General features: G+C 42.7%; 2 protein-coding genes and 2 non-coding genes across 7 annotated transcripts in view; 2 read left to right on the forward strand and 2 right to left on the reverse strand.

Annotated features, from left to right (window-relative positions):
* Positions 1-14: 14 nt before the first annotated feature.
* Positions 15-9,679, forward strand: LOC149303599 (testicular acid phosphatase homolog). Its single transcript, XM_089480791.1, has 11 exons — positions 15-113; positions 903-998; positions 1,455-1,541; positions 3,004-3,141; positions 3,563-3,661; positions 5,123-5,218; positions 5,399-5,531; positions 6,570-6,652; positions 8,664-8,770; positions 9,343-9,512; positions 9,594-9,679. The coding sequence occupies exons 1-11, from the start codon at positions 15-17 to the stop codon at positions 9,677-9,679; spliced, it is 1,194 nt and encodes a 397-aa protein (XP_089336917.1).
* Positions 9,680-11,843: 2,164 nt separating this feature from the next.
* Positions 11,844-11,933, reverse strand: LOC149303600 (small nucleolar RNA SNORD88). Its single transcript, XR_016272033.1, has one exon. It is a non-coding gene; the product is annotated as a small nucleolar RNA SNORD88 (small nucleolar RNA).
* An 857-nt stretch (positions 11,934-12,790) lies between these two features.
* On the reverse strand, positions 12,791-12,883 carry LOC149303601 (small nucleolar RNA SNORD88). Its single transcript, XR_016272032.1, has one exon. It is a non-coding gene; the product is annotated as a small nucleolar RNA SNORD88 (small nucleolar RNA).
* Positions 12,884-21,614: 8,731 nt separating this feature from the next.
* Positions 21,615-24,438, forward strand: part of LOC149303602 (protein kinase C and casein kinase II substrate protein 3-like) — a 47,857-nt gene continuing 45,033 nt past the window's right edge. For 3 of the 4 annotated variants that reach the window (XM_089480138.1, XM_089480136.1, XM_089480133.1), the window contains exon 1: positions 23,810-24,101. Coding sequence is in view for 2 of the 4 variants with exons in the window: in XM_089480133.1 (XP_089336259.1) it covers positions 24,065-24,101 (37 nt within the window). In the remaining 2 variants the exon portion in view is untranslated. Of the gene's footprint in view, positions 22,141-23,809; positions 24,102-24,438 lie in introns of those variants that run through there. The other variant, XM_089480134.1, reaches the window with a different exon arrangement.

The raw sequence follows: 24,438 nt of genomic DNA on the forward strand, positions 1-24,438 counted from the left end.
ACCAATTCAACACCATGAGACTCTCTGAAACTCTTGCATCTTTAATGATCTGCATCCACAATATTCTGCATTTTACTGCAGGTCAAGAAAGGACACTGCGCTTCGTGACACTGGTATGCAGAATTAAATGGCAATGATGACAGTAACTGGAATTGTTGGGGTTCTCTGGAGAAAAAAATAAGGCAAGCCTAGTTAGGCCTTTACCATAAGAGGGCTTGGAGACATAGTTCCTATTGGTTTTGGAAGGGGTCTGAGATCTACTGGGGGCATCTACACTGTAGAAATAGTGCAATTTGACACCACTTTAAGCACCATGAAAACCAGGGATTTGCAGTTTTACAAGGTCTTTAGCCTTCTCTGCCAAAGGGTGCTGGTGGCCCAAAAAACTACACTGGTGCAATGGTTTTGTAGTTACTGCAGCCTTTTGTGCTTCCTTTTTTTTTTTGGGGGGGGGGGATGGGAATGCATTTTGATCTCTTTCATAGACAGATAAATAGCAGAGGAAAAAATAAAATGAAATATACATTTCTGTCCACCTCATTTGACAGGTGGGGGTTAAGAAGTAGTTTGAAGTCTAGAAAGATTCCTGGGGAGGTTCCAGATGGACAGCTTCGAGGGGTAATGCTACCAGTTGAAAGACATTGTACAGCTGTTCTGTCTCTCCTCCACTCTCTTTCATTAATGTTTGTGGAAAGAAATAAAAATCTGGAAGAATCAGTGGGAAAACAGGGAAGGATTACAAGTGGAGGCATGTCGTCATCTGGATCCCCATAAAATTATCTGATTGATGCCGAGTGATTGCACAAGAACAGCCCCTTCTAGAAAAAGCCTTGGGGGATTATTGTGGACATTTATTTGACTATCTGTATACCTTCAGTATGCAATCCTCTCTTTTTTCTTAGGTATATCGGCACGGTGACCGGTCCCCCCTTGGCACATACCCTACAGATCCCCACAAAGCAGCAGTCTGGCCACAGGGTTTCCAGCAGCTCACCAAGGTGGGGCCTGGTGTGTATGTATGTGTGTGTGAAGAGAGGATGGATGTTTTTGTATTCACTTTCTGTCTCTGTGCATGTGTGTTTGTGTCTATCATTCAGGCTGCTGTCACCTGCAGAATTAATGCAGTGTGACACAACTTTTAACTGCCATGGCTCTATTGTATGGAATCTTGGGATTTGTAGTGTTATGGCACCAGAACACTGGCAGAGACAGCTAAAGATCTCACAAAACTACAAATCCCAGAATTGCACAGCATTGAGCCAGGGCAGTTAAAGCGATGTCAAACTGCATTAATTCTGCAGGGTAGATGCAGCCCGAGGAAGAAGAATGATGAACAAGATTGGTGCCTCAACTTTACATGATCCTTACTTTGGCTTTTAGTTGGAGCAGACTTATTTTTGAGATGAAGGGAGGTATTAATCTTGTGGTTTTTGGCCTTATCCCCAAACTTCCAGGTAGGTATTTTGCAACAGAAGGCGCTTGGAAGGTTCCTGAGGAAGAAATACGATGGATTTTTGAGTGCTGCCTACAAACCACAGGAGGTAAATATCTGTTATATGCTTAATAACATATTACATTCGCAACACCAGCTCCTATAAATTTCCAGGACAACAAACAAATATAAATACAGTAAAACAAATCTAAAACATGGGATGATCAAGATATTTAAAACTTTTTAAAATTAGCAGAAGCACAAATGTTATCCAAAACCAGTAAGAGCTCAGCTTTTTAAAAGCTGGAAACAAAATCAATTAAGAATAAAAACTAATTAAACCACCCTGGAAAGTAAAAACACTTTTTCGTGCCAGGACATCAGACAAATATCCCAATGAGGATTTCTCAAAGGTGAGGCGCATAGCTTAAAAAGCTTCCCCCTTTTATCGTTACCACTTATATTTCAGAAAGCCAGGATCATCTATTGATGATCTCAGCAAATGAGTGGACTGTTACAGAAGGCAGTCCAGAAGATATGTGAGTCCCAAGTTATGTTGCACTGCTGTAGCTCTGATCTCTCCCTAGAAACACATAGCAGCACATTCATCTACCTCTCCTTGTTCAGCATCTTGAGAGTGTTTCTAAGAGAAGACAAAGAATTATATTTGCTCTTTCTGCCACAGTACCACTTGCCCTTGAAATTTACTGCTCTGCTGCCAGGACCAGCTCTATCATTAGTCAAGATAACATCACTATACATTCCAATTGTCCTGATTTGGCAGGTACAATCCTCTGCCCTTTCACTTTCTCATCTGCTTTTTTAAATGCCCCAATTTTTTTACTTCTCGTCCTCTTTTCCTCCTTTGTCCAAAGTAAAAATAGTTTGTACTTAGTTAAATCAACAGGGGAAAAGTAGGGGTAGAATGAAGCCCTTCCCAGGAGGTTCAGGCAAAAACAAACTGCTGCAGCTTTCCTAGTTTTTGTAATTCCTCATTGGTAACTTTTACCAACCAAGCTCCAGAACATTGGTAGGTCTAGCATGAGATTCCAAAAATATATGTGTAGTTTGATTGGACCCCAAATATAGTTCTGATTCTCCTTCTTCCTCCACAGTATACACAGTATACCTTGGCTTGCTTGCCCTTACTAAGCCTTGAGTCCTTCTACTTCATATCTTGCTTTCTGACAGTTTCCTCTTAGACCATGGACTCATTTCCTTAAGAGAAGACAAGCTTGGCCCTAGGGTTGCAGTGGCCAAGATACGGTGGGAGTAAGGCTGACCCAAGACGTTTTACAACCTGAGACAAAGGACATGATGTGTTCCTCTCATTTCATATAACAAATGCCCAGCTGGATTGGCAGATTATCTTTTTCTTCACTACTGGCAAGTGGAGAGTCCTTTCCTTCACGACACTGAAAGCAGTAGGCTAGTGCATGGGGTTCAAGACATCTTCCTCTAATACCTTGCTACTATTCCCTGGCATTCACACTGTAGGGCAACTGCCTTAATCTGCCTAATGGTAGGGCTAGCCCTGAATGAGACATATGGTTATGTCCATTTATTTTCAGATATACATTCGCAGCACAGATTATGACCGCACTATAATGAGTGCCCAAGCCAACCTAATGGGACTCTATCCAAATTTGGATCCAGAGACTGGCTGGAGTCCTGTCCCCATCCACACAGTGCCGATTAAATATGATAAGGTAAGTTAATGCAAACGTTGGATTCCCTGAAATGGATTCTTCCCCACACATCTTATTCAGGGCTGCCAGTTGCCTGTGATTACACACATGACATTTAAATATTAAGTTGTATTTACTGTACTGGTGTCATTGGACCATAACTGCCTTGAGTCCCTATACTGGGAAGGAGGAGGGATATAAATAAGTAAAATAATTATTATATCATCCGTAGTTGTCAATGGTAAGGGAAGATGGGAGCTGTGGTTCAATAAAAGGTAGAGAACCTTATTTCTGAAAGAGCATGTATCTTTAAATAGAGGACTGCCCTGTGTAAAGAAGAACGTATGGCTACTTTGCTTAATGGTTTAGACTGAGAAAAGCAAGAGACGTGATTTCTCCTATGGTCAGATTTTGTCTGTTTTTTCTTAACTGGCCCACACAGCTGCTGAAATCGCCAACCCGGACCTGCCATCGATACCAACAGCTAATGGAAGAGACAATTAATTTGCCAAGCTATCAGGCTAAAATGAAAGGCTGGAAGGTAAGAAGACACATAGATTATGAAGTGGGGGAAAGGAGGTTTCTGTAAGCAGTGCTCCTCTCATCAGTTTAGCCACAATTAAAAAAATTAAACAGCCAATCCAATTAAAACATTTAAAAGTTTAAAACACATTCAAAGTACAGTAGAGATTAAAAGGAACCATGCGGGTTACCACTCTAATTTTCTGCCAGTTGAAATAGCAGACTGTTTTGAGGAGGGAAGCCTTTTCATTTACCTTTGCTGCTCACTCATAGAGTATGTCTGCATGGCAAAGATAGAGCAGTTTTATACCATTTTAATCCTCATGACTCTCCCCTCCAAAGAATCCTAGGAAATGCTATATCTTGAGGTTGGATTCTGAATTATACAGGTAATTACAATCATTTATGGCAGAGAGCCAGCATGGCGTAGTGGTTTGACTGTTGGACTATGACTCTGGAGACCAGGGTTTGATTCCCAGCTCGGCCATGAAACCCACTGGGTGACCTTGGCCAAGTCACATGCTCTCAGCCTCAGGGGAAGGCAGTTTGGCAAACCTTCTCTGAATAAATCTGGCCAAGAAAACCACATGAGGAGGTCACCATAAATTAGAAACAACTTGAAAGCACACAACAAAAATGCACAATATCCATGGAGCTTCAAAAGCTTGCAACCAATATATTGTGCTTTTTGGTTGGCCAATAAAAGTATCACTGATGGATTTTTGTTTGTATTTGTTAAATGCCCAACACAGCTATCCCTGAATGGTTTCTGAACAACAAAAATGGTTGTATTATATGGCTCAGGCTCAGGTCCAGGTTATTTGGCAAACCTTATCTAACTGGATGAACCAGCTCAAGCTCTGAGATCTTCTGGAGAGGCCCTTCTTTCAGTCCCACCACTATTGCAAGCACAGTTGGTGGGGATGCAAGAGAGGGCTTTCTTGGTGGCTGCACCTAGACTCTGGAATTCCCTTTCCAGGGAGCCTAGAATGGCTCCCTCTTTGTTGCCCTTCTGCCAGCAGGATAAAACCTTCCAGTTCAGACAGGCGTTTAAAACAGAATGTCTATAAAGAACGTCCTGTAGTGTTATTTTAAAGTGTTATCATTTTAAACTGCTTTTATCATTTTAAATTGTAATCTATTTTTCAACAAATGATTGCTTTTAATATTTTCATAGTTTAATTCCATTTTGTCACTTTTGCAAGTTTTTAATTGTACTGCGTTTTTAGACTGCAAGCTGCTTTTGGTCCCAATTTTGGGGGGAAAGCAGGGCACAAATAAATATAATTATAATTATGCTGCCATCACTATACCAAAGAGTTTTGAGGAGCAATCATACTTCACCTCTTAATATTTCAGCCTGACCATTTTCATGTGGAAATATGCTTCTTTAGATACAATATACATTGTTGTTGTGTGAAACTAAGAAGCTCAAGTTTAAAGTTCTTTATCTAGTTCCTTACCCGTCTGTCCCTTATAGGGCTTCATAAAAGAGATGAGTAATTACACTGGACTTAAACTGGAGCAGCTCACTCTGCGGGGTCTTTGGAGAGTACATGACTCTCTTTTCTGTCAGGTAGGAATACCACATATTATTACTCCCTCCCCCTTTTCCTCCCAACAAGGTTACCTTCATACCTTTCTCAAGTTTTAAAAAATGAATTTTTTGGACTACAGCTCCCCAGTTTCCTTAGCCAGCATTGTCACTGGCCACTAACGTTTCCCAAGTTCTGCTTTTCTCTCACTTCCTTTGTAGAAAATGCACAACCTGACCTTGCCTAGCTGGGCCACACCACAGGTCCTGACTACTCTTGCAGAGATAGAAATATTCAATGTCGAGGCTCATGTGGGAATGTATGCCACTCAGGAGAAGGCTCGATTCACTGGAGGTAAATTTTAACATTTCACCGTATACTGTATAATCATAGGCCCTCAGAGTTAACAAACCATCTGCAATACTACATTACAAAATAAAACGCATGGTAAGTTGAACATGACTGGGAGAGCATATTTATCAATGGCACGTTTGGTTTACCAGTCTAAAAGCTGATCTAGATCTGCAGCAAGTTGGCTTTGTCACCAGTTGGTACAAAGTTTATGGGGTGATCTTGAATCAGTCCTCAGCTACAAACTTGGGGGCTGTCCTGTTATGACTATGACTGCATCTACATTGAAGAATGAATGCAGTTTGACATCAGTTTAACTGTCATGATTCAATGCTATGAAATTCTTGGATTTGTAGTTTTGTGAGATATTTCACCTTCGGTCAGAGCTCTGGTGCCAGAACAAACTACAAATCCTGCAGTGTAGCAGCAGCCAGAGTGAGGCAGCCACCTGAGGTGGCTAATGTTGAAAGATGGTTGCAGTCTCTGACTTTTCTGCATAGCCATCCCTTTGTGTGCCACACAGCTCATCCTCCTGCCCCTCAGGAAGACGACCTGGTGAATGTTGTCCCAGTATTGATAATGTATTACAATTTAGCCAATGGTCTATTTAGCTACCATACATACAATGTGGGAGGGGATACCCTCTTGCCTTTCTCAGGCAGTTAAATAACTTCGGCTCTCCTTCAAAGTAAGGTTATTAAGGGGAGAGACAGGGGATGACCACACATATTACGTTAAGCTCATTGGAAGGATGAAACTAGTAAACACCCAAGCTAACTTAAAGCATCACCAGCAGATAGGGATTCTGGAAGCTGTATTCTGAGCTCTGGGAACATTGTTTGATGGCATCTCTGTAGTAGAAGCTGGCATTTAACAGATCAGACAAATCTTGGAATCCAACTGATACCAGTTTCTTTTTCAAGACTGCACTTTTTGAAGTGACACTGTACCCCTTCACTTCTTATTTGTATAGGTGCCTCTTATGTTTCCCCATATCTGACTACACCATTCTTATCAGCATTGTCCTTATTCTCTCTGTAGGATTGCTACTGGGAGCTATCCTGAGCAACTTCTCCAAAATTGTGTGCCGAGATCTGCCTCTCAAAATGGTGATGTATTCTGCTGTAAGTCCTTCCCAAGCTTAGATTTTCCAAGGGCAGCATAGGAAGATATGGATGGTTTAGGGAATCTACATGTTTAAGACAGATTTTAATTGGAAGATTATAATTCTAGAATTATTTGAGATGTCTCTCCACTCAAAAGAATATCAAGGCATCCTAGTTTTCTAAGTTTATGAGATACACCAAAACTATGTTGTTGTTGTGTGCCTTCAAGTCTTAAGAGCAGTAGAAAAGCAGTCTTAAGACCCCAAAGTGAAGACAGGGGCTTCAAATGTCATTTGGAATATGATTGTTAACAGCCTGTCTAAAACTGAACAAAGAAATGGCTAGTTTAACCATTTTAAGAAGCATTTCACAATTCAGGTGGCATGAACTCAAAAAAATCATCCTCACCAACCTTGCATCTTGGCTGTGAGATGTACAGAAGAGCCTTATTATAAGCAGTTTTACAGTAATGCACTTACATGTAACATGTGATACCATAAACCCAAATAAAGGCCCATACAGACAGGCCAAAATAGAACTGTTTTGGGTCACTTTGGAGGTATGCTGTTTAAATGATGTATGCATCCTAAGAGTCCGGAAGCCACACCAAGGCCACGCTCATGACCCAAAGCAGCTTTATTTTGGCCTGTCTGTATGCGGCCTAACTTTGGGCACTGCAGTTCAACAACATTTAAAGGACACGATTCCCATCACCCCTATAACAGACATGCAGGCTCTGGACCACCTCTACAGCATATAAAATTCTGGATTGTGTCCTCCATGCACTCGTGGAGAAAAGGACAACCAATGTTACAGTCTAACAGGTAGTACTACCAGTACTAACAGGTACTACATTTAGGTACGGTAGTTCTTTATTTTTATAATAATAATAATAATCTGTTTATTTATAGCCCGCTTTTCCTTGGCAGATCAAAGCGGGTTACACAGAAGTACACAAATGTACACTTTACAAACAGTAATCACATAAGCATCCAAATCGATATATAAACTATTAAAAACAATACTAAAATTACAAGATTAAAACCATACAAAAACTGGTGCAGCGAGTGCAGCGGGGAGAGAGATCTTACAACATCTGGGGGAAAGCCTGTTGGAAGAGGAAGGTTTTTAACCTCTTCCTAAATAGGTCAAGGGAGGTAGCCCAGCGGAGCTCACCGGGAAGAGTTCCAAAGCTGCGGGGCCGAGATAGAGAACGCCCTCTGTGCAGTCATGGAATACTTCGCGTCTGGAACCCTCAACAGTTGCTTCCCGGCCGACCTGAGAGCGTGGGGCGGATTATATGGGGAGAGGCGGTCCTCCAAGTACCCTGGGCCCAAGCCATTTAGGGCTTTATAGGTAATAACCAACACCTTGTATTGCGCCCGGAAGCGAATGGGCAGCCAATGTAGATCTTGTAGGACAGGTGTTATATGGCTGGTCCTGGAACATCCAGTGACCAACCTTGCTGCCATGTTCTGCACTAATTGAAGCTTACGGGTTTGGTACAAGGGTTGCCCCATGTAGAGCGCGTTACAGAAATCCAACCGAGAGGTCACCAGAGAATGTACCACTGTTTCAAGGTCCCCCCAGCCCAGGTAGGGTCGCAGCTGGCGTAACAGCCGAAGCTGATAACAAGTGCTCCTGACTTTCGCATCCACCTGAGATGTAACGTTTGGTATATTTATCCCACCTTTCTTCCAATAATGGGACTCAAGGCAGCTAACAACATATTTTAAAATAACAAATCTAAACTATAGTTTGCAGTTGACTTGATGCCTTTATAGGGAGCTCTTCAGAAGAAAAGGTTTAAGTCAGCATTTCTTCATCTGGGACCTCCTTGCTAAGAGGGAGCCCTGTACCCAAATCCTGCCGTGAGTGCAACTGCACACAGCTCATATACCAAACGTTATCCTATCTTCAGAATAGCATGTGAACCTGGTACAGGAAAGAGGGAGGGAAAGGGGATGCTACAGTATATTGAAACAGATAAGGTCACGCTGTGGCTAAATTGCTTTTCTGCTCACTTTAGCATGACAGCACCTTGATTGCTTTGCATGGAGCCCTGGGCCTTTATAATGGTCACCTGCCACCCTATGCTGCCTGCCATGGATTTGAGTTCTACCAGGAAAGCAATAAGTATGTTTGGTTTTTAAAAAGGAGGGAGGTATCTTGTTTTGCTAGAGGCTAGGCTTATCCTCTGATTCTTACTTTCCACCTGAGACAAATAGGTATGCCAGTGGGGCATGTTTGCTGCTGCTCTGCAGCAGCCTGACAAGTAACACCAGACAGACTTTTAATACTCAAGATCGTATTTATTGATAGAACAAAGCATTCTTTTTTAATGAGATCTGCCAGCTAGAAGTATCTTTGCAGCATAACCAGCTGCCTCTCAAGTGATTTGTCAGCACATTTAACTGCTGACGCATTACACCAGCAGTTCTTAACCTTTTTTGGCTCACAGATTCCTTTGAGATTTGAACAGAAGCTAGGCACACACCCCCCCCCATCCCTGAAAAAAATACCTTAATTTCTTAAGTGACAATCATTTTGCACACATGGTTTATATATCTCCACCTTGGAACCCCTGATGGAACAGGCTGAGAACCCCTGCATTACAGCATCATTATGGACTGATGCCAGTTCTGCTATGTTAAAGCATAGCTCAGAGCATCACCTACTAAAATACCCAATTTCTTCCCTTATTCCAGCTCGTTCAGTGTAGCTATGTTCTACCGGAACACAAGTGATCAACCACCTCACGTATTAGCCCTTCCTGGCTGCTCCACACCTTGCCCACTACCTCGTTTCATTCACCTCACACGTCCTGTTGTCCCACATGATTGGGATGCTGAATGCCAAAATCCTCGAAAAAACACAGGTAATAAAAGCCCCCACTGCCAACTTTAGATCTCCTTGAGTGAGTTCAAAATTTACACCTGTCCTTAACACTGTTTTGCAGGACGCACAGTAACCTCTCTGGCTGTAGCAGTAGGTCTGCTAAGCATGGCGCTAATTGGAATGGGGATTTTGTACTGGAGAAGGTAATGGGAAAAAAAGCTCATGACAACAATCATAATTTCCCATATGTAAATATACAGTCTTTGTGCATTCTGCAAAGTGGATTGGAACCTAAGAGCTCTTACACAGCCTTCCTGTCTGGGAGCTGAGAAGTCTATCTGGATAGTAGTATCAATAGCATTAGCAAGTGTCATTCAGGGCAGGGAATTAGTAGGAAAGGGCCCAGAGAAGGAAAAACAAAGACCACAAAAGGCCAGCCTATGAAATTTGTAGTACACTCAGTACAGAGATAACTGTTAATACCACTAGTGAGAACTACCAAGAGCAGCTAGCTAACTATAACTCAGACCGAGAGCACTTAAATTACATTTTACCCTAACTCTTTCCAGCAAGATGCAATTCTTAATCACCTACAGTGTTTAGGAAAGGTTTGCTTTCCATTTCAGTAAGGAACTTGCTCTAACAAAAAGGTCTTTTTTAGCAATTTTCAAACTCAAAATTCTAATGCTTTGGGGAGAGGGGGGCTTCATGTACACATCCAGCAAGAGAAATTGTTTTAAAAACAAACCAATGTGAGTGTTGTACTACAATTTTTAAAGAATATTTACAAGGTAGCTTGGACACAGATGCATTGTTTATTGTAACATTTTATTTAAGATCATAAGTATTGCACAGAATGTGACTGTCCTAAACACTTACAATCCAAACTTGTTTCTCCCCACCCAAAAGCAGAGTCTGAGAAAAATAACCCGAGTTTAGAGGTAACTCATACCTCACTATCCAGATGGGCTAAACAGCTGATAGGTAATATTACAGCTGGATAATGGAATGGAAGTTCATACCATCCATTCAAGCAAGATTTAGATCCGCAGGGAAAGGCGGGAAATATAAATAAAAATTATTATTATATGAATCACTTTAGTATATTGTATCCTTCATGGTGTGCAGACCCAGCTTGATGCATGTAGCAAGCAAGGTCCTGCCACCCTGTACCATTTGGCTTTTAAATTGGGAGGGAGGCTTTGGACCACCTGACAACCAGTAGCACACCCTCATTTTCCTGTAGTGGAAGATAGTGTCTTAAGACTCCTCTTCCTACTTCCCACAGGAGGCAGAACCAGGCTTCATGGAGTTCTGCTTATCCTCTGCCCTTTTCAGTAGTTTGCTAATTCTACGTAGTATCCAAGACAGTTCTGGGTATCCTGAGATTAGTGGCCAAGAATGCAGCATCACCACCCCAATCTACCTACTGTAGAAGAACTGCCAGCTAACTCAGTGTTCTGTTCCCAACAGCTTCCCCTTCTCAATCAGGAGGATATTTTTTTAACCTTAGCCACAAGTTGGGAAGTCAGATAGGCTCAATACTAGCTGAAGATGCCTCCTCGCATATCCAGTGAGACTCTCCACCATGCTAAAGATCCCACCTGGTACAAGTAATGAAGGCTGGAAAAATACAGGGGTGGAAAATGAAGCTTAACGAAAGGCAAACATAAAAAAACCAAACAGAACAGAAACACCCTTCAGTGGATTTATGGTAATCCAAGAAACTCTTTCGAAGTCATACTTCCTCCTGCAAGGACAACTCATCCACTTGGGTATCTTCCGTCTTTCAGAGAGATGTGGCCAGACAACTTGGCTGAGGCTAAATGTGAAGAAACATGCAGCATGCATTAGCATCACAGCACTTAAGAAGTTAGTAATAAACCACAAGCCAATACCTCCACCAGATACAGGCATATCTTCAGAAAGTACAGCAATAGAACTAAGCTAATTACAGCAAGCTTCTCAACCTGGTACCATCCCCATGCAATTTAACACACTGGAAGTGCACCAGGTTGGAAATGAGACAGATGTTATATGAACATAATTAAGTGGACATTATATTCATGACTGATTATGCAATAATATGTTTTGGGATGTGTATGCAACTTTTCATTATCTTCTTTACATTTGATTGACATACAGCTTTGCCTCCATACCTCTAAAAGCTGTGAGGACACACGATTCTGCTCCCCGCCCACACAGAAGCACAAAATGATACAGTGTCTTTTTAAACTAGTTATGACCATGTTGGTTGGGATTCTGGGACTTGTACTGATAAAAGGAACTTTTCCAGGCTGTGCTCACATACTACTAAAGAACAAGAGTGTTTTAGATGCAAAAGGAGAACAACTAAATATGCATGCTCTCAGAACCCCTCAGTCTCCTGGAATGTCAAGTCTCCAGAAGGCACCAAAATCATCACAGTGGTCGGAGCCCAGTGCTGACATCATTGGGGTATCCCCTGCACTTCATGCTTGCTATCCCAGCTCCTTGAAATTTTTCTTCCAATACTTAATCTTGAAATTGCCTCCTCTTTCACCCATTAGCAGAACACTGAACAGCCCTACTCACCTTACTCAGGTGTGTGCTCTATATGGTAGTCATATGCACCTTGGTGTGCCAATCATCCTGGGAACAGGGCCATATATCTTACCGCTGGAGTCACCTATCAGGAATGATACTATATTACTTAGGACTCAGAAATTAACATGGTTACTGTGTCATTAGCTTTGTATTCCTCAGACTATTTTATCATGCAGATCATCAATATTTTCCCTAATGTCCCAGGGGATGCATTTGTGCCATTGGCTAAAAATGTTTATTTCCTGGAAACCAGTTACATTTCTTGGCAGTCAATGGCTCATGGTTCAGCAACGGTCCACAGACCTCGTTTAACTACACTGTGTTGTATCAGTCCACTTCAAATTCTGCCACACATCCATGACAGGATGGCAGAAGGGTATGAAGAAAAATGGCTACCTTCTCCAAGACAATCAAAATCCAACTGTGGGGGATGGAAGAGGACCAGAAGGGAAAAGAGTGGGCTTTTCACCTCCCAGAATTGCCCAATCTTTGCATTTTCCTCCTCAGCAAAAAGGGCCATCTTTCAGAGTCACAGATGCCTATTTTAGTTCTATACCTATGTTCACACATTGAACACCCCAGTAAGAACCCTCCATAAGAGGCTCTGAGGGATATGTGTACAGGAATGGGGAATTTACTCTTTAACCCCTGGGTTACCGAGAGAACACTGTACTAACCCCCCATTTAGGATCAGCCCTAATCCCCAACTTCAACCTGCCAGGTTCAGGGATTCTGCTCCTCAGTCCCCCATGATGTCAAAGGCATGGGGGGCACTGTTATCATCACAGGAATTGTCTGTGCCCAGTGCTCACATCACTGGAGGAACCCTGTTGTAATTTACACGCAACAATGCTTCCCCCTCTATCAAATTTAACTCTATCTCAAGAAAGGTAAATACTGAGAAGAATGAGGCAACTGACAATTGTCTACAACTCACAATATCTGCTCTGGGATTGCTGCTTTTCCACTCCCACAACAGCAGCCATATTCCCCAGCGATCACCTGAATTGCAGAGGACTTCCATATTATATTCTATAGCAATGATTGGACCTGTTAGATCTCACTGTGATCCTGCATGCATTGAATGCTCATTTTAGGAAATCTCAAATACATACAACTCCATAGTTGTAGGTCAACACTGGCTATGATGTTTTACCCAACATGCCCACCTCTTCAGAACCTTTTTAAAATATAAAACCTTTTAGGGACCTCAAGATTTTTCAAAATGATTTCAAACTAGGCTCAGCACCACTCACCTGGTACAACAAGGTGAAAGGATGGCTGGAGGCATGATACGGATGCCCCATTTTGAAAGGAAAGTAGAAAGAATACCTATGCTCCTGTAGGAAGAAAAATAACTGTTAATAAAATAAGTCCAAATGGACCATGCTTGAGCCTCCTCAGAAATATATCATCTCTACCCCCCACCTTTATAAATACTTGTCTTAAACCATTCACTTAGTATCCACTCTACTGACCTTCCTTCTCATGCCTTTCCTGTTTATAACACCACCCCTAACTACCCTAGAATCCTAATTCACATCCCCAGACCCTACCCTTCACCCAATTCATCTTTTCCCTGTTGCATTCCTTTCGCCTCCATGGAGGAAAGCACTTCACTATAAAGTATTAAAAATGCATAGCAATATATAACAACTATTTATGGAATGCTGTTTCCTCTCACAGAATATATTACAGCCAGCCCTCCATATCCACTGACTTTTTCCCCATGGATTCAAGCACCTACAGTTTGAAAATATTTTAGAACTATATTAATTCCAAAAAGCAAACCCTGATTTTGCCATTTTATTACACTGTTTTTAATGGGACTTCAGCATCCACAGATTTTTGGTATCCACAGGGATCCTGAAATGAAACCCCAGTGAATAATAAGGTCCCAGTATAATGACACTATACAGCTCTTGAAACCTCCAGACCTTCACTTGTGGAATGATGTACTTTCCTCAAAACCTCTGAATCTTTGATAACATGGCTAAAATCAAACCTGTAATATCATATAGCTTATATTATCATACTGTTGTTTTTTAAGAATCATTGCTGCTATCTATAATTCATCCTGCTCTGAAACTGCTTTGCCTCTATTGATAGAAGTGACTTTACAGTGTGTTAGTATGCAAAGTGATCTTGTAGTACCTCTGGGACTAAACTAAAAGGAATTGGTAGCATGGACTTTCATAGGCTTAAGGCCACTTCCACAGATGCACCTGAGGAAGTAGGCACACATCTAAGAAGAGCCCTCCTCCCGTCCACCATCTTGAGGGGAGAGAAGCAGAGTCATGATGTGTTATGTATTGTTAATCTGATATTGGAAACTGCTTTGATCGTCCATGGAAAAGCAGTATACAAATAAAGCTTATTATTATTATTATTATTATTATTATCTATGCAATCTCATGTCCCCAGCTTCTTTCAGTTAGGCTGCATCCGCACTGCAAAAATAATCCAGTTTGACACTGCTTTAACTGTGATGGCTCAATGCTATGGAATCCTGGAAACTGTAGTTTACTGTGGCACTACAGCTCTGATGGAGAAAGCTAAATGTCTCACAAAACCACAAGTCCCAGAATTTCTTAGGACTGAGCCATGGTGGTTAAAGCAGTGTCAAATCTGGATTACTTCTGCAGTGTGGACACAGCCTTAAAAGAATTAAAGGGGCTACAAGGTATCTTTGCATACTAATTTTGCAGGCTAACAAGGCTAGCTCTTTGAATTTTGCAGTATGTTAGCATTCAAATCCTACTATACACACACACACACACACACTTTACATTTTAGTACAGTTCCTCCATAGAGGCACATTTCCCAACTAATCTTTCCTCCTGCATCACATTCCCTTCCATAAATCCCTCAAAGCAGGCAGAAATCCAACAGGTCAACCTTTTCCTCCTTTCCCAACCCCACTGGGAAAGAGTCACCTGTTGAATTTCCACTTAGGAAGCCCCTGCTCTTTAAAAACACCCAAAATGGGACCAGCCACCCCAGCCCTTTATAGCCTTTATCACAACACACCTTCCAAGCGCCGCCATTTTAAACAGGAGCGGCTCAGCTGCACATGGCCCTTTTATACTCTCTTATGCCACGCCCCTTCGCCCGAGCCCCGCCCACTGATGCAACCGGCCATCCCGCGCTTGCGCACAACGGACACACAAGAAACTCCGCCCACCTGCATAAAAAAGGCGCGCATGCGTAAAGATAGTTTGTTACTAGTCTTGTTTCATGGTAGTTTTGAGAGAGGGGGCGTGTTTGCGCATGCGCAGATGCTCCCCCCAACAACCGTTAAGTTTTGAATGGGAATGGTGGGAGTCCTCAGATTTAAAGGGGAAAGTTGGTCCAAAACACACTGCAGAAATAATCCAGTTTGAAACCGTTTGAACTGCCTTCGCTCAATGCTAGGGAATTCTGGGAACTGTAGTTTTGGGAGATATTTAGCCTTCTTTGTCAGAAAAGAGCTCTGGTGCCACAACAAACTACAATTTCCCATGATTCCCTAGCACTGAGCCAGGGCAGTTATAAAGTGGCTTCAAACTGGATTATTTTTGCAGTGTGTTTTTGGACCAAATTCATTTTCCCTTCATCATTTCTTTGTGCCCCACAGTAGTACTGTTATATTATTCTTCAGGTGTTGTTGGACTACAACTCCCATCATTCTTCAGCATTTGCTATGTTGGCTAAGGCTGATGAGAACTGAACTCCAAGACCACCATCTGGAGACCCACATGTTTCTTATCTCACAGATGCAGGAAAATGCTGAAAACCTTGGTGTCATTAATTGTGCTGTTAGGCATATTTGGAGTATATATATATATATATATATATGTCAGAAAACTACAATTCACACCCTTCTGGCCAAATTATTTTCTACACAGGTCTCTTCTAAGGCTGCACATCATTATCATTATCATGTCATTTGTAACCTAGGCTACATCCGCACTGGAGAAATAACCTGATTTGGCACCACATTAACTCCTTTCTGGCTCAAGGCTATGGAATTCTGGGAGTTGGAGTTTGTTGTGAAAAGTAACTTTTCGGACTACACGCTGCAGAAATAATCCAGTTTGAGATGGCTTTAACTGCCTTGGCTCAGTGCTAGGGAGTCCTGGGAATTGTAGTTTATGGTGGCACCAGAGCCCTCTGAGAGAGAAGGCTAAATGTCTCGCAAAACTACAGTTCCCAGGATTCCCTAGCATTGAGCCAGAGCAGTTAAAAAGGTCTCAGACCGGATTATTTCTGCAGTGTGGTTTGAACTCACAGCTCCAAAATCTGGACATGATGGCTGTGGGATTCTGGGAGTTATAGTCCAAAAATAACTTCCCCCAACTTTGTCCTTGGGGGGTAACTTAATTCTTGTGCAATATGTTTTCAAGACCATTGCCTGCCTGGGCCTTTCATCACAGGCCTTTAAAACTGGGCTCTAAAGTTGGGTTGTTTATCCCTAAAAAGAGACTTTAGTGCTGTTGGTATGAGCTTCTGCTGAAATGGCATTTTACATTCAGCGGCTTTTAATGGCATTTGTGCTGATCTGCCGCAGTTACCTTTGCTGCGATGGTCATTTTTAAGGGTTGTTAGGTTTTATTATTTTTCATGATGGGTTGATATTATATAGAGTGTTTATGGAGAAGTATAATGTAGAGCTTGCACCCTAGGTTTTATGGAAGATGGATGGTGAGAGCATTTGCCCTAATATATAAATATCTTAGTGAGAGCCAGTTTAGTGTAATGGTTTGAGTGTCAGACTTTGGGATATTCAGAGACTGGCAGACTTAGCCATGGAAATCCATTGGGTAACCTTAGACAAATCATATTCAGTCTAATGTGAAGATGATAAAAACCCTCCTCTGAATGCATATCTTGCCTAGCAAACTCCTTATTAATTACTATAAGCTGGAGTAGAAAGCTTAAAACAACAATAAATATATTGGGTAAAATAAAATAAATGGTTCTCATAAGGTCACCGCAACACCTGAGAATAAGAAACTGAGATGTTTATCACACTATGCTCTTAAAGAGCTACTATTCCAGTGTGACTCCTCTAGCAGCCTCCTGTTGCATGCTGGGATTGGCAGTTTTAAGGAGCTGAACTTCTCTGCCTGAGAATTCTAAATACCCCTCCTTAAAACTGCCAATCCCAGCATGCAACAGGAGGCAGCTAGAGGAGTCACACTGGAAGAGCACAGTGTGATAAACATCTGTGATTGCAACAGTTTTGCACACCCAAACAAACCTGGAGCATCAGTGGGCAATAGAGGATCTTCCAGATCTTGTTGAATGGTAGATCCCAACATTCTTTGTCATTAACAATGCTGGCTAAGGCTGTAGTCCAAAAACCAGTTTGGAGGAAAACAATTTTCCTTATCCTGGCTTAGGGCCACTCTGAATGCAATATCCGTTCTTTTAGGAATCTGTGGTACAAAACACACTGCAGAAATAATCCACTTTGAGACCATTTTTACTGCCCTGGCTCAGTGCTAGGGAATCCTGGGCATTTGTAGTTTATTGTGGCACCAGCTAAATGTCTCACAAAACTATAGTTCCCACAGTTCCCTGGCATTGATCCAGAATTGTTAAAGTGGTCTCAAACTGGATTGTTGCTGCAACGTGTTCTGTACCACAGATTCCTAAAAGAATGGATATTGCATTCAGAGTGGCCTTTTATATTATACACTGCTGTTCATCTGGAAGTAGGCTTGCCATATCCCGCCTGGTGGCGGGACTTTCCCGGTTTGGGGCGGGTCTGCACGGTCCTGTCCCGGTTTGGCCCCACCCCCGGGATTCCCACCTCAGCGAGGCCCTGGAGGCGGCTCCGCGATCGCGGAGTCCTCCAAGGCTTCGCTGGGGCTTGGGAGACGCTGTCTTCCAGGCCCCAGGGAGGCCTTGGACAAGGTTTTAAAATGTAGTTTGATACCACTCTGACATGGCTTAATGCTATGGAATTTTGGGAATTGTAGTTCTGTGGGACATATAGCTTTGTCTGTCAGAGAGCTCTGGTGCCACAACAAACAAAACTTCCCAGAATCCCATAGCATTGAGCCATGGTAATTAAGGTGGTGTCAAAATGGATTATTTCCGTAGTGTGGGTGCAGCCTACATCCTAAACAAATCTGTGAAGGGAAAAATCTTTGTTGTTGTTATGTGACTTCAAACCATTTGTGACTTATGGCAACCCTAAGGTAAACCATTCACAGGGATTTCTTGGCATGAATTGATCTGAGGCAATCCTCTCACAAGGATTTCTTGGCATGGCTTTCCTCTGAGGCTGAGAGAGTGTGACTTGCCTGAAGTCACTCAGCAGGTTTGCATGGTGGGGCGGGGATCTGAATCCTGGTCTCCAGAGTTGTAGTCCAATACTCAGACTACACCATTATGTTTCTGTGGTATCTATATGTTTGGAGGCAGTTTGCTGTTCACTATAATTTTATCTAGGAGTCACTGCAAAGGAGGCCCTACATCCTTCACATTCTGATTATCCCACTAGTTGGCCACTGTGGAAAGCAGGACTAGAGTGACCATTGCTTTGAACCAGCAAGGTTCTCATCATGTGACTATTGATTTGTTGCTTCTGTTAAATAGTTATTAAGACATTTTAAATCAATGCCTCATTGTGTCATAATCATCATTTCCACTTATGTACAGCCTGGACTCCTTATAGTAAAATGAATAAGATGAAATGATGATGACACATATAATAATAATAAAATAATAAAATTTTTATTTATATACCGCCCTTCCAGCAGATCAGGGCGGTTTACAACAGGTTAAAAACAGTAGAAGAAACAATAAAACCATACAACAATTTCATCAAAGACAAAGACAAAAAAAGCCCCGGGTTAGCCAATCCCTTTGCCAGTGCTGAGGAAGGAGGCCTAAGGGACTTTAATCAGGGAATGCAATCCCAAACAGGAAGGTCTTTAGGTCCCGTCTGAATTGGGCCAGGGAGGTAGCTGAGCAGAGCTCTATGGGCAGCGTGTTCCAAAGGGCCGGGGCGGCGATGGAAAATGTCCTCCTAGTAGTGGAGACAAACCTCGCCCCGGGAACCCTAAGTAGTTGCTGCCCAGATGTTCTGAGAGTGCGGGGCGGAATGTATGGGGAGAGGCGGTCCTTCAGGTATCCTGGGCCCAAGCCATTTAGGGCTTTATAGGTCATCACCAACGCCTTATATTGCGCCCGGAAGCGAATGGGCAGCCAATGGAGATCTTTTAGCACTGGTGTTATATGGCTGGCCCTGGAAGTACCAGTGACCAGCCTGGCTGCCGTGTTCTGCACCATTTGAAGCTTCTGGGTTTGGTATAAGGGTTGCCCCATGTAGAGTACATTGCAGAAGTCCAGTCTCGAGGTTACCAGAGCATGTACCACAGTTTCAAGGTCCCTCTGGGCCAGGTATGGGCGCAGCTGGCGAATAAGCCGAAGCTGATAACAGGTGCTCTTGACCGTCGCATTCACCTGAGTAGTCAGGCGAAGGGACGAGTCAAGAAACACCCCCAGACTGCGCACGGAGTCCTTCACAGGGAGCGTGACCCCGTTCAGGACAGGTGGAACCACCGCCATTCCTGGACCAGGGGAACCTATCACGAGTACCTCCGTTTTCTCTGGATTCAGCTTGAGTCGGTTTTCCCTCATCCAGCCCATTACTGACTCCAGACAGGCCACGAGAGGAGAGACGCCATCCTCAGTCACTGCATCAGTCGGAGACATAGAGAAAATTATTTGGGTGTCATCAGCGTACTGATAACCCTGCGCCCCATGTCTCCGGATGATCTCTCCCAGCGGTTTCATGTAAATGTTAAATAGCATGGGAGACAGAATGGCTCCTTGAGGGACCCCAGTTTTAAGGGCCCTCTCATCGGAGCACACGTCTCCCAGCTGCACCATCTGGGACCTCCCGGAGAGGTAGGACCGGAACCACTGGAGCGCAGTGCCCCCGATTCCCACCTCTGCCAGGCGCCCCAGAAGGATACCATGGTCTATGGTATCGAAAGCCGCTGAGATGTCCAAGAGCACTAACAGGGACACGCTTCCCCTGTCGATGCCCAGACGGAGATCATCGACCAAGGCGACCATGGCCGTCTCAACCCCGTAACCCGCCCAAAAGCCAGTTTGAATATGATTACTGTTTCTTTGTATGGGGTGGGAGCAGAGACAGATTAAGACATCTTGAGGTCCCACAGGTCCCCAAAGTGCATTATTCTAACATAATGGGGACATTTAATGGGGTTAGTTTTGGTCAGTTGCCCCGTATAGCTGGAGGCTTTAAAAGGTTGCTTGCTTAGCTTGTGCATAAAATGTTGCTTGCTTAGTTTGGCACCAGGTGACAAAGTCATCACTATAGCCTTCAGATGTCATTTCAACAAATGTCTGGTGAAGGAATTGTTTCTTGTGAATCGGAATCTTTGGGTGGACAACTTCTTTATTAGAGCAGCCAGGCAGCAAGCCTGCAGAACAACTAGCATCTTCCTCTTTGGCTACACAGTTCCTTTCTGCAAGCAAAAAATAAATCCAAATCTTTTGGATTCATGTTGAAGCCCCAGGAGTGTTTTGAAATGCCATTAAAAATTAAACCAATAAGCAATAGTTTAGGAGTACATTCTGAAGTGGGGAAACTCATTCTGCTTGTCCCCACTGCCACACCCCAAGAGAGCCCACTTGATAGCTACAAAGCAGTTCCAGCTACAGGTCTTTTATAAAGCTAATGGGTGTTGTTGTGTGTTGTTGTTTGAGTCATTTCCAACCCTATCACAGGGTTTTCTTGGCAGGTTTTTTCAGTAGAAATTTGCCATTGTCATCCTTTGAAGCTGAGAGAGTGTTACTTGCCTCAGAGGATGACAAGTGGATTTTCATGGCTGAGCCAGGATTTGAACCCTGGTCTCCAGAGTCATAGTCCAACATTCAAAACACTATACCACACTGGGTGTTACTTGCTCATTTAAGACCAAGCTACTGTGAAATACAGTCGGCCCTCCTTATCCACAATTTTTTTTTATCCATGGATTCAAGCATCCATGGCTTGAAAATATTCCAAAAAAGTATAAATTCCAAAAAGCAAAGCTTGATTTTTCATTTTATATAAGGGACTCCAGTTTGCTCAACTATTATATTTAATGGGGCTTTAGCATCCACAGATTTTGTTATCCACAGGGGGTTCTGGAACCAAACTCCAGCAGATAACAAGGTCCCAGGGTACTTTTCAAAAAAGCAACATAGCTCACAACAATATTTTGTGCCTGGGAAATTCTATCCCATCACATCCCATTCAGAGAACTTTAACTCAATTCAGAGGGAACGGGAAACCTGAAGCAACAGTGGCAGATGATGCCATTGCCTCTGCTAATTAAGAAGCCCAGTATTCTGACTCAGTGACTCTGGCTCCACTGCCCCACTGCCAATGAGATGCCAATCACAAAAGTACACAATGAAGTTGTTGCAAGTCAAATTTGCTGGGTTGTTTTCATTAGGTACCTATGTTAAAGTTATTCTGGAATAGCCATGCTGTGAGTCAAAATGCTTGGTGCAAAAGTATAAATTAACTTTATCTTTTGCATTTGGTTGGCAGAGTCTTTGCACAATGGCTGCAACGGTTTGGCAGATGGCACTGAGAAAGGCTTGTGTAGTTTCCATCTTGAATGCCAACCTCTGTACCAAGCAGAATGCACCCAATTGCAGCAGGCCAACTCATCACAAAAGCATGAAGTGTAAAATAACACAGCTGCCTTTACGTCTTGGAAACCCCCCAACAAGACAGCATTTCTACCAGCTATATCCAGGTTGCAGAACTTGGAGCACTGAGAGGCCTGTGACCCCAATATAAAAAATCTCTGGCTGGGAACTGAAATGCACTTGGCTTTTCACAAGCTGCTGCTTCCCTTCTGCCTTTCCTTCATCTGGTCCCTAGAAAAGCTTTTGGGGAGTATTCTAAGAAATGTCAAAAGTCACTCACTTAGTGAGAGTTCCTGGCAAAAAGCAACAACAACAACAACAACAACAGAATCCAGTTGTTTTCTTCTTCATCTTTGAAGCCCATCTTCCTGGGAGTTTTTGACGTCTTCCTGGGAGTTTATGCTCTCAAAATGGTAGCTATTGTAACTAGATATGCCCTCAAAATAGATGGTTTGTGAATTCCTGCCCCCAGAGCTTGAGCCAAGCGACTGGTTGTGGGAGTCGGATAGGAGGAGTATTTATAGACTTGGCCTAAGCAGAAGACGCAGAATGAAGAAAGCCAAAGCAGCAACTTTTTCACCACTATGGGGACAGTGTGGGATTAATCCCTAATTTTCGTCTGTGTAGTGATAGTGATCACTAGTGTAGTGATCAACACAGAAGTGGGTTGACATAGCCAGAAGTAGTTTGTGGAGAATCACAGAATTTACCATTAGGAGGCACTGGTGATAATGCAAAGGGAGGCTAGACTGAGCATCCCTTATCCAAAATGCTTGGGGCCAGAAGTATTTTGGATTTGGGATCCTTTCAGATTTTGGATATGCATAATGCAGAATGAGATATCTTGGAGATGGGACCAAAGTCTAAACACGAAATTCATTTATGTTTCATACGCACCTTATACACTTAGCCTGATGGTAATTTTATACACAATATATTTAAATATTTGTTTATTTATTATAAATAATAAGTAAACAACTATGTACAAAACATGACACAACAATAAAGCAAAATAAAACAATTCATCTCACAACTTTAAATTATGTTGCGGGTCTCCATGTTTGTATGCATTTAACCATCAGAAAGCAAAGCTGGTGCTATCTCAGCCATCCACTGGACAATTTTGGATTTCAGGGTATTTCGGGTTTCTGATTTCCAGCAAGTATGGAGTTTGAAATTTTGGGAAGCTGAACTTTCATTTGCTAAATATTGTTAAGTGCCTCATCCTTACAAATAGAGAGAGAGAGAACAATTTTAAAGTGGGGCATTTAAGCTCAGAGATACTGGAACTGGTTGCTTATACTTTCCTCATTCTTATCCATTGTTTCCTCTCTGCTTGCAGTGATCTAAGACTTCACCTTCTTTCTAGCACTGCCTTCTTCAGTGCTAGAAACAACAACAACAATACATAAACACATATACAAAGACATGGATCAAATGTTCTCGAATCTTAGAGCTGGTACAATCAGAAGTATGGATGCAAAAAAATAATAATTGATGCCACCTTTACTGATTGGTTTACTTTAGTTTTCTTGCACTGATAGGCTTGTGTGGTTGTAGTGTCAAGTCAATCTTTATTTACAGTCAATGGATTCAGCATGACACGTTATAACTTTAAAACCATATAAAATGGAAAGGTTACATATAACGTAGAACCATAGCCACTTTTACTGATTGGTTTGCTTTGTTTAGTGTCCTTGCCTTGATAGGCTTCTGTGATTGTGGTGTTTTTTCCATTAAAATTACTTGGGGAATATTTACAGTAGGATGTTGCATTCCTGCTGGAGGATGTATAGCTTGTAGATCTTCACTTATGAGTTCCTTGAGCAAAGATCTGTTGATGAAAAACTCACACGCACACCCCTCTGTCTTAGCCAAACATTTGGCATCCGCTGTCCATATGTACACGATGTCGACGTCGTTCTCCTGGAATAGAAAAACCACCCTCCCTCAGATTTTGGAAGAGATCCATGGGCGCAGCTGTGGCAGCTGTCAGGGTGTGGAGTGGCCAGGAATGTGCCGGGGTGGCACGTAGGAGACAGTTTTATGCCTATCGGTGGGGAGGGCAACTTGTGAGTTTCTCCACAGCAGAGGTCCTGGGGGTTGGGAGTCTGTGAGACAGCTTGAATGGGAACTGATGGGTTAGTAGCAAAGGGTTAACCAGAACATGTGTGCCCCCCTCCATCCACACACTCTCTCTTTCAGCCTGAAGTTTGACATTCCCCAGCCAGGAATTTTCCAGGCCTAAATCCATCTTCCAGCAGCTTCAATCCTCTTTCCAGATTTGGGTTCTTCTGAACTGGAGGCAGTGGTGGCGGCGGCAGCAGCAGCAAGAGGATGAAGGAAAAAGGAGAAAAGGAGAAAGGGGGAAAGGGTGAGTTAAATGGATATTTGTATGTGGTGTGGGAGCAGTGAGACAGTTGCAAGCAGGAGAGAGCAAGTGAAATGCACAAATGGACAAAAGACGTGACAGGGAGGAATGGGAACTGATGGGTTAGTAGCAAAGAACATGTGTGCCCTGGATGTAAAGTAGAATTGTGGACAAAAGAAGGCAAAGAAATAGTGGAAGATCTGAATATGTGCTCTAGGAATGGGGTTTGAAGAGAAAAGAAGTTGAGCTGGTACATAGCATGCTGGATTCAAAGCCAATCTCAGCTGTCAATGAACTGAGTACCGTACGCCTCTAGTTCTTAGTGGGTGCATCTACACTG

This window comes from Sceloporus occidentalis, unplaced genomic scaffold (genome assembly GCF_023333645.1).
Source record: "Sceloporus occidentalis isolate IW3139 unplaced genomic scaffold, rSceOcc1.0.p SCAF_14, whole genome shotgun sequence".
Taxonomy (NCBI): Eukaryota; Metazoa; Chordata; class Lepidosauria; order Squamata; family Phrynosomatidae; genus Sceloporus; species Sceloporus occidentalis.

Bases quoted from the DNA above. Each gene is read 5' to 3' on its own strand.
- LOC149303599 (XM_089480791.1), top strand. From the start codon at position 15: ATGAGACTCTCTGAAACTCTTGCATCTTTAATGATCTGCATCCACAAT. The intron at 114-902 runs GTATGCAGAATT...CTTTTTTCTTAG, and splicing joins CACTGCGCTTCGTGACACTG to GTATATCGGCACGGTGACCG. The intron at 5,532-6,569 runs GTAAATTTTAAC...TTCTCTCTGTAG, and splicing joins GAAGGCTCGATTCACTGGAG to GATTGCTACTGGGAGCTATC.